The sequence below is a fragment of the Alosa alosa genome, chromosome 4 (assembly GCF_017589495.1).
Source record: "Alosa alosa isolate M-15738 ecotype Scorff River chromosome 4, AALO_Geno_1.1, whole genome shotgun sequence".
Classification (NCBI taxonomy): domain Eukaryota; kingdom Metazoa; phylum Chordata; class Actinopteri; order Clupeiformes; family Clupeidae; genus Alosa; species Alosa alosa.
In genome coordinates, this window is record NC_063192.1 from 7,968,172 (window position 1) to 7,978,171 (window position 10,000).

Below are 10,000 nucleotides of genomic sequence, written 5' to 3' on the forward strand. Positions count from 1 at the left end.
GAGTTACGATGAGGGAAATGGAGAGAGAGAGAGAGGGAGAGAGAGAGGGAGAAAGAGAAAGGGGGTGATGGAGAGATAGAGAGTAAAACAGTGCTTTGTGTGTTTGGTGCAGGTGGGTAATGTGAAGGACCTGTGCTTGCTGCTGGAGGAGGAGGCCCTTAGCCCTCACCAGGGCGACAACAAGATGGCTGCCGCTGAGGAACAGCCCCTGAGCCCCACGACTAAAGAGCACTGCCTGCTGGACAAGAGCTTCAAACAGGTACACCCACACTCCCTCACTCACCTCTCAATAGGACCTGTGTTGTGCTGACCAACCGCGCCAAACCCGCAACTTGCAGCACCTCAAATTGGCTTGCCAGCAAGGAGACTAGAGAGGCCTAATACATCCGGTGCATATATATACCATATATGGGAACTGTGCAATATGCTGTCCTGGCTATTTTTGGCTATTTATTCATTATTCATTTATTTATTGATGTGTCTGTGTGCCAGTATTGGTACAAATCAGGGTGTGCACTTCATGCGTCACATACATCAACATTGCTCTTTTTTACAGCATACTATATTTATAGTATGCAGTGCATATGTACAGTATACGCTGAATCTGTGGGAAGATTCTATTTGTTGTGCCTTCACTGTATGTACAGTTCAGCGAGATGCTCTAAATTTCATTGTACAACTGTGCAGTGACAAGAAAGGCGTTCTATTCTATTCTATTCTATTCTAAAACCCACAGGTGCTAATGTCTCTTACTACTACATCTCTTTAGGCATCGAGAGTGTGGTTTACTTAGCGTACATACTGCACAGCCACTGTACCATCTGGCTACTGTTTCATCCAACAGCACATGAACCCTTAGCTGTGGCCTTTTGCCCTGGTACACTCACTCTCTGTAGCCCCAGAGCAGGGCTGAATGCCACACTACATGTGGTTCACATTTAGACTGAAGTTTAGATCTAGGTCACAGAGATAAAGCACCCAGCCTGTCCACACATTAGCCCATGACCAGTCGAACGTCTACGAACAAGGATATCGTTTTACACACTCACACATTTTAGCTTACTGTGTGTGTTTCTGCATGTGTTTGTTGACCCCTGGTTGTCGGTCCTGAGGTGGTGACCTGTGTTCTTGTGTCTCTGTTCCCCCTAGCAGAACGGCGGTGTGAACGGCACGCTGGCGGACCTGCAGGGTGCACTTCAGGACCTGAGCGTGGAGCTGCGCGAGGAGAGGCAGGGCTCGCAGGAGCTCACGCAGCAGTTCGCCAAGGCCAAGGCCTCCTGGGAGGTGGAGAGGACCGAGCTCAAGAGCCTCATTACTCAGGTGAGCCACTGAGCCACGCACAGTCATACAGGTGAACTGGACCGCTCTCTACAGGGTCACACAGGTAAACTGGCCCACTCTCTACAGGGTCACACAGGTGAACTGGCTTAACGCTACAGGTCAGACAGGTGAACTGGTAAAGCCTGTAGGTTGCAGGACATAGATCCAGATGCTGCCATGGTGAGTGGTCCCAACAGTAGTAATGCAAAGGCGTTTACGATGAATCAGTTATCAGTCGGCCCCGGGGCATCTCATCTGTAGTCTGAGCACAGTATAACTCTGATTGTCTTTGGGAATCACATATTGAGTTTACTGTTGTCTCAAGCTAAGCTCCTGAATAGTGGGGATTTTCACAGTGCTCTTTTAGATTCTACTCCTTGTCTTTCAGAACATAATTACCAAATCCTTGAACAGTCAAGAGCCCTTTCCAGGTTTCCTCCAGTTTACCTTGGAAACAACCCTTAACGTTTGTTTTCAAAACTCTGCAACTCACCGAGTGGTTAGTTGTTAAATACCGGAATTATCCTTTAACTACAGTTGGCATGACAGGAATAAGTGTCCTCCATCTTTACATCGGAAGTGTGCAATGACCAAATCTGTAGTAGTTAATATGCAGAAAAACCTTAATGGCCACTGGATCAAATGCCACCAAAAGCAAGACAAACAAGAGGATCGTAGATGTTAAGATTTTAAATTAAATGTGTTTCACGTGAGATCCAATGAACCGAGAGTTGTTTGGCTGAGCTATAGCTTTGAAGAGTTATTAATAATCGGCATGTCACCTGTGATATGTGGCCTTTCACACAAACCTTCCCGGTGTGTGTGTGTGTTCCCGTAGATGCCTGTATGTGTGTGTTTATGTATGTGTGTGTGTGTGTATTAATGTGTGCGTATTTATGTGAGTGCATGTGTGTGTGTTGCCACCACTGCCTAGAGTCAGGCTCCGGTGGTGAGAGATGAGTTTAATATCGGCGCGCTCCAAGAGACATGCTCATAACCGCAGCCTTCCTAATGACTCTAATTAACAGGCAGGCTGACGAGCCGAGACCAGACAGATCTGTCTTCAACAGGCCAGACACAGGAGGAAGGGGTGGGGGAGGGGTGGCAACAGAATGGGTGGATTTTAGTAAACACCACGGCAACAAAAACACAAAAAGATAATAGAGATAAAACAGTAGAAGAAATCAAAAGAAACAGAGAGCATCTGTCTGCGTTATGGTTTAGGTGATTAAATTAACTGCTGGTCTATCTGCGCTCCCTCTTAAAGTAAGTGACGAAGAGCTTGTGCCCAGACTGTTTATTCCCACTGGGCTGTCAGTGCCACTAGCAGATCTGGAGCTGTGGCTGGGTCAGGCTTTACGAGCCGGACTGGGTCAGCCTCAGCTCAGCTCCAGCAGTTTCCTTCCTCCCTGGCACTCCCTTGCTTTTTCCCTCTTTCTCTCTCTCCCTCTTTCTCTCTCTCCCTCCCCCTCTACCTCCCTCTCTCCCTTCCCTCCCTGCCTTTTGTTTGTCTTCCAAGGCCGGTGCAGACAGACTGCCCATGTGGACAAGTCCCAGTCCCAGCCCTAGTAGCGCTGCCTCTAGAGCCCATGTGAACAGGGTCAGCCACGTTAGAGCTGCCTCTAGCAGAGCCCATCTTCCAGCTTCTGTCTGAGAGGAGACTGACTATTTGTGAAATTTATATGATGGTTTACTAGCAGCCTTAATGCCAGATAGAAAATGAAAGGGTCTAATGACTTTAATTTCCTGCTGTTGCATGCTGGTTACTATCCCCATTTATTTTTACATTTCATCAATAAATGCGTCCTTCATTTGGGGGAAAAAGCTCTGGTGGTGGTGAGGCATTTATTACAAGGGGAGTTTGGTTGAAGTTATTAAAGGGGACCCAGAACTGAACATTTTTCTGTGTGCTGTGGTTAAATGGACCAGGACTTGCTGCCATCTCTGGTCTATTAACAGCACTTCATTTTGGTGTCCCTGGTGCCATCCCCTCAGCAACGCTGCCTCCAGACCTAGATGGGCACAGCTGGCACCAATCCCTCAGTCTGGCGTAGGGAGGGGGTGCCAATCTCCGCAGCATGGCACTCGAGCAAAATGGCATCAAAAGAACAGCTGTTGGTGTACAAAACACCCCACCATGCCCACGACTACAAAGGATCCTCATAGCTCACACCCATGTCAGTGAATGATCACTGGGTGTGAAGGACGATAGATTGAGTCCAGACTGCAGCGCACTGTGAGATTCCTCACCTCAGTATCCTCAAATGCCCCCTTGGGCACCAGTGCCATATTGGAGAACATGAGAGCTCATTAATGACCAGCTCTCGCTACTAGTTGCAAACAAACATAGAGAAAATTGCTTCTTGTCACGCAGTCGGCGGAGAATCGTTGGATCACCACATTTCGTCAGTTTGCCAGGTTTGACCCGGGTTCGCTGGAGCCGTGGAAGATTGGCAATGCCCTGCCTCTCGCTCACACGCAATTGATGGGCCTCCCAGAAGGCTGCGAGGCTTTAATAGCCCAGCTGACACGAGCTCGTAAAAAAGAAAAGCGTGAGCACTGGCTGGAGCTTTTGAAGCCTTGCCTTGCTTGATGGAGGCGGAGGCAAGGGTTCATGTGAGGTGAGAGGGGAAGGGAGGAGGTGGAGGACGGGGGGTGGAGAGGGAGCATTTTTTTTTTTTTTCATTTTCCAATCCTTCATGTCTGAGAGGCGCTTTATCATCAACGTAATAAAAGATGGATTATTAGTCATGTGGCACCAGAGTTTTACAATCAGTTGGGCACAATTTATTTTTACGATGGTGATGATAGTAGGGGAATGTTTTGCAGAATGTCACTAAATGTTTGTTGTTGTTTTTCACCATCTGCTGTGACAATGGCATCTTTGTCTGTTGTACGTAGTTTAGCAATAAACTTTAATAAGTTAACTCTAAGACATAATCATAAACCTCCTTAGAGAAGAGCCAAGTGTCTTCGTTTTGCTCACAGGATGAGGTCATAGGACTCTTCTGTGTAGAGGTTTACAATTTGCAGTTTAACTCACCCAGGTTTGGTCACTAAACCACTTCCTTGGAATATCCTCCTGAAAACCTCATCATCTCAGCAGACCCCCCTCATCTCTGAGTCTGACCACTCCTCTCCCTCTGAAAATCTCACATCATCCGTGAGTCTGACCCCTCCTCTCTCTCCCCCTGAAAACCTCACATGATCCGTGAGTCTGACCACTCGTCTCTCTGTCCTCAGCTGGAGGCCAAAGCCGGGAAGGCTGGCTCACTGGCGGCGACGGGCGACAAGGACCATCCAGACCTGAAGGGGGCGCTGAAGCGAGAGCGCGAGGAGCACCAGCATCTGCTGGCCGAGTCCTACGCGGCTGTCATGGACCTGACCAGGCAGCTGCAGGTGAGCGAACGCGGCTGGGGCCGCGAGAAGCTGGATCTGCTCGAGCGCCTGGGCCAGGAGCGCAGCCAATGGGAGCAGCGGCTGCGTGATGCCCACAACAAGAGCACACAGGTCAGCACAGGGCAGGGGTCAAAGGTTATGACTCTGTTGCTCTGCTTCTCCTCCTTTTGTATCATTTGTTCAGTGTGTGTCCAGAGATGAGTGTGTGTGTGTGCGCGTCTGACCATTTTTTCCATCTAGGTCTGTTTCCACTTTATTACACATTGTCAGTACTGTTTCTCCCTTCTATCCTCCATTTTCTTCTATTTTTTCCCACACAACGCTGATGGCTCTCCTCCTCCCACTTTTCTCCCTTCACCACCTCTTTCCCCCCCTCCACTTACTCCTCCTCCTTTACCTCCTCATTCTCATCTTCCTCATCCTCTTTCTCCTCCTCCTCTTCCTCCTCCTCCTCCTTCACCTCCTCCTTGCTGGAGAATAGGCTGTCCTCATAGTCCTCTGTGCCGTGGCAGATTACAGGTTACAGGCTGAATGGCATGCGATTGCATCAGTCATGGCTCTGGGGCAGCCTGCGGTCAATCTCTCCCTGTACTGCCTGGTGCTCCCACAGGGCCAGCTCACAGCTCTCTCCCTGGCCAGAGGTGTGGCGCAGACGTCCCAACCACAAGGGAAAGAGAGAGAGCGTTTACGATGCTTACAAGACATGGTCCGCCTCTTTCTGTCTCCTCTCCGTGGGCTGCCTGATGTTCTTAAAGAGACGTCTCAGCTTTTTGGCTTTGAGCGACTATTTCCCTTTTTATAACAAAGGAGCTTTTTTTTGCGATCATGCTGTAGAGGGATTCTTTGGGAGTCTCCCTATCGCAGTGAAGCAGCCAGACAAACAGAATGGGGAAGTCCAAAGCCCAAAGCACATCCTCTCACATATCTCTATCGCTCTCCTCTTCCCTGGGCTTCTCCTCTTATCTGTCCTTGACTCTTTATCTGCGGCTGTGTATTCACTGTCATGGAGTTCAGGGCCGCTCCAAACAGAGTAGTGGTTTGTTGGATATTTCATAGTAAACATTGAAATGGACAGAGGAATTTGGAGTGCACTTGGTGAACTGTATATTCCCTCTCATCTTTCCTCACCCCCTCCCTTTGTCCACTTCCAGAAAGGATGTGGGTTCCTTTGTGTGACTTCATCTGTTTTTCCTGTGTGTGTGTGTGTGTGTGTGTGTGTGTGTGTGTGTGTGTGTGTGTGTGTGTGTGTGTGTGTGTGTCCTGAGTCAGCACAGTCACAGGGTGCAGCGAGCTCTCTGCATGAGAGAGGTATCGCACATCCTCCCTGATCTCGCATGATTCAAACGCTCTTCTCTTTTCCTCTTCCTTTTCTCGTCCACCTCACAGGCTCTGAGTGACCGGACAACTGAGATGGGGATTCCGGCTGATGCGGAGACCAATGGGACGCCCGTACAGAGGTGGGATTTTACTTTTGCTTTTGATGAAAAGAGGAAATTGATTTGACTTCATAAAAGTCAGTGATGATGTTCATAAAATGTCATCTTTGTTTCAATGCTCTTTTGGTGGTCATTTTTTTTTGTTCAGGACCACGTCCATCTCGTCCATTCTGGAGCTGGACGGCTGTCCCTTTGCCTCGGGTCAGCAGGTAAACGGCATGCACGAGTCCTGCAAGCTGCCACCTGCCGACTCCTCGCCCCTCCTGGCCCGCACTGACCTGAGCGGCCTGAACCATAAGAACTGGAAGTACCTGACCAGCGAGTGCGCGCTGCCCGAGCAGGCTGACCCCTTCAAAACGTGGGACTGCCCCGCTACCGGCAGCGCCAGCAGCTTCCCGGGCCTCGACGGCCCCCAGCGCAGCTACACGGCACCGGACAAGACGGGCATCCGCATCTACTACAGCCCGCCAGCTGTGCGGCGCATGGAGGCCAGGTCGGCCAAAGGGAAGGGTCAGCAGCAGCAGGTCCAGCGTGGACACTCATCGCGGAGCGGAGGAGAGAGCCAGCCGTCAGTGTCCGCACCTACGTCCAGCACCTCGTTGTCGTCCCCGGCACCGTATGACCAGTGGCTGAGCACGCTGTCGCAGCAGCACAGAGACCTGCTGGAGGGCAGGACAGGGGTCGGGGGAGGAGGACCATCCTTCCACGGCCTGGAGATCGCGGGAAACCTGAGCGACGACATGAAAGAGATGACCAACTGCGTGCGGCAGGCCATCCGGTCCAGCTCGCTAGAGAGGAAATGCAGCAAGGAGGCTGGGAGCCAGACGGTCGGGGTCAGCAGCACGGGGACGCAGACGGCACAGCTGGTCAGCGTCGGCATGCAGACGGACGGCCCTGGCCTCGGAAGCCGGACGGGGCTCCACAGCAAGAGTTGGTCGCCGCGGCCGTCCTCCTCACTGGCCTCGGCGCGCACGCGCCAAATCTCGTCCTCGCTGGAGAAAGTGGCCGGACGCATTGATCGGCCTTGCTGCTCGCCAAAGTACGGCTCGCCCAAGCTGCAGCGCCGCGTCTCCGCCTCGTCCTCACGCCTGGACGCCGCGTCCACCTCCTCGGCCGGCTCGTCGGTGGTGTCACGCGAACGCAGCCTGTGGAGCCTCCACCAGCGTAGCGCCTCGTGCGGCTCGGCGTGGGCGCGCTCCACCACCACGCGCGACTCGCCCGTCCTCAGCGGCCTCAACGACGGCCTGTCCAGCCTATTTAGCGTGGTGGAGCACGGCGGCAGCTCCGAGGCGCTCTGGAAGGCCGACCTGGGGTCCAGCAACAGCCCCGGGCGCCAGCCCCCCGCCGGGAAGCCCTCGTGCCCCAACCCCGGGGTCGGTCTGAGCCAGACTCTGGGAGACGCAGCGCCGGGCGTAGGTGTGGCCGTCGGCTCGCAGCGCTACGGCACCGTGCAGGAGTTCATCCGGAACGTGTGCGGCCGCTCGCAGAGCGCCTCGTCCACTGACGAGCCCAAGCCCGAGTGCCTCTCGGGGCTGTTGGCGGGCAGCGACAACGTCACCAAGATCGTCAACAAGCGCTTCATGAAGCCGGCGCGAGACGACCTGGGGCCCGCCACCCTCAGCAAAGAGGTCAGCCTGAGGGACAGCCTGCCCGGCTCCGCCTCAGTGACCCTGGAGGTGAGCAGCGCTATGGCCGCTGTGTTCACACGCCTACACGCCCACAGCATGCACCGGCATGTCCACTACACTTACTACCACTGATATTCTCCATGTGCTTTTGCAATCCACCATTAAAAATGCACTTCCAAAGCCTTTACTAAATGCAACGAGATCAAGCATGTGTGAAAAGCATGTTAGCCTACGATTAGCGCCAGTTGGACTGCCCTGACTTCCTGGCTCATGACCAAACAGGTCTCATGGAATTGGTTATGCTAAGGGTTTAAGTGACCCATAAGTAGTCCAGGGTCAGAGTGCATGCATTGGCAAAGTGCTTTGGCGCGGTGCCTGTATATATTTCATACAGAGAGTGGGCTTGATGAAAATGCTTGTGCCTTCCACTGGCTGCCTTTCACTAAAATAGTCTCTTCTTCCCTCTCTACTTTTCTCTTGCTTTTCTCTTCTTTTCTCTGTCTCTCTCTTCTTCTCTCTTCTTTTCTCTGTTGGTCTCTCAGGACTCTGTTTGTGACTGTTCCTCTCAGTCTCTCACCTCCTGCTTCGCCCGGCCGTCCCGCTACGCCACGCGCCACTCCCAGGGCCAGTGCAAGCATCGGCTGCCCGAGGGTACCGTGGCGACGGACGAGAAGCTGGAGGTCAGCGTGGCGGAGTAGTGGAGACGCCACTGCCACAGCACACGCTAGCAGACCACCAGACACACATGCCCACACACTCCTAAACACGGATATACTCAGACTCACACATGCGTGCACACACACACACACACCCACACACACACACACACACACACACACATGCATTACACATTCACACAAACTGCCACAAAACACACTGCCACACACAAAATACACTGCCATGTTTACAAATGCACACACACACACACACACACACACACACACACACACACACACACACACACACACACACACTGTACGCATGAACATACAGATGCACGCATGCACAGACACTGCTGTAAACACAGCGAGCCCTCAGCCCTCAGCCTTCATGCTTCTCCATGCATAGACACCCTTGGACTCCCCCTGGCCAGCTGATCCGATGGCCAAGGAAGAGGAGCGAGAACCCAAACACCACCCACAGCCACCACACTGCAGACCCCCTCCTCCTCTTCCTCCTCCTCATCTTCCTCCGGCTCCTCTTCCTCCTCCACTACCAATAGTAAAGACCACACCACCAGCAGGACTTCTCCCCCAAAGTTGACATCAGTATGTCAGTATGCACCGGGACAGCAGCTGCTCCCTCATCTCTACCAATGCCAACGATGTCAGGACTCTAAACAAGTCACCTTAACTTCACCTCTCCCCTTTTACCCAACTACCAAGCAGGACATTCTCAGAACATGTTGTACAGGACTCCAGGTCTTTCATTGAGGATGTCTTACCACTAGGCCCAACAGTCACACACACACACACACACACACACACACACACACACACACACACACACACACACACACACACACACACACTCAATTGACTATTCCAGTCCCTCGTGGTACAAAACAGATCGCCATCTTCAGTCAGATCTTGTGCACAATGGTGATGAGCCGTTTTCTTCCTCATCAGTCGGGATATCAGTCGGGAATTCTGTACAGATCTGGGACACGAGGCTCCGTCATGGATTGGATCATTGTCACTTCTCAAACGAACCGCTATTGCCTTTTTTTCTTCAATGGTGGTTGACAGGACTACCTGAATCAGTCAAAACCCAAACCAATCTGGCAAGGAGCCTTCAAACCCACAACCCAGCAACACAACACACTCTGTGCCTCTGTTGCAGACCCCACCGGGGTTCAGTCCAGCCTTCAGCAACACACTCACTCTACAGGAAGAAACAGACAACAACAACAACAACACATGACAATAACAACAACTCTTGATACAGTCAAAGGATCTATACAGGACCATTTGCCATCCTGAAAAGTCAAAGGCTGAATATAAATTGCTTTGACAATGTAAAACTGCCTAAAGCCACCTTGACCCTTTTTTAAAATAGGAGACTAAAATGTGCGGATGTACAGCCACAGTTCGTCAAGGCAGTGAAATCCCCCTTTTTTGAGAAGATAAAAAAAGACTATTCTATTCTACGGTATTGAGCTTCGTATATTGTAGTTCATTTTTGAGATGTCTCCTGTAAAGGCACATGTTGTTAGCT

The 10,000-nt window shown here is 51.8% G+C and overlaps 1 protein-coding gene across 1 annotated transcript in view; it reads left to right on the forward strand.

Annotated features, from left to right (window-relative positions):
• The window catches only part of soga1 (suppressor of glucose, autophagy associated 1), a 47,574-nt gene extending 38,890 nt beyond the window's left edge, over positions 1-8,684 (forward strand). The window contains 6 exon segments of the mRNA XM_048240613.1: positions 113-259; positions 1,150-1,320; positions 4,564-4,830; positions 6,106-6,176; positions 6,304-7,831; positions 8,326-8,684. Coding sequence (XP_048096570.1) covers positions 113-259; positions 1,150-1,320; positions 4,564-4,830; positions 6,106-6,176; positions 6,304-7,831; positions 8,326-8,481 — 2,340 coding nt within the window. The 3' untranslated portion in view covers positions 8,482-8,684.
• The last annotated feature ends 1,316 nt before the right edge of the window (positions 8,685-10,000 follow it).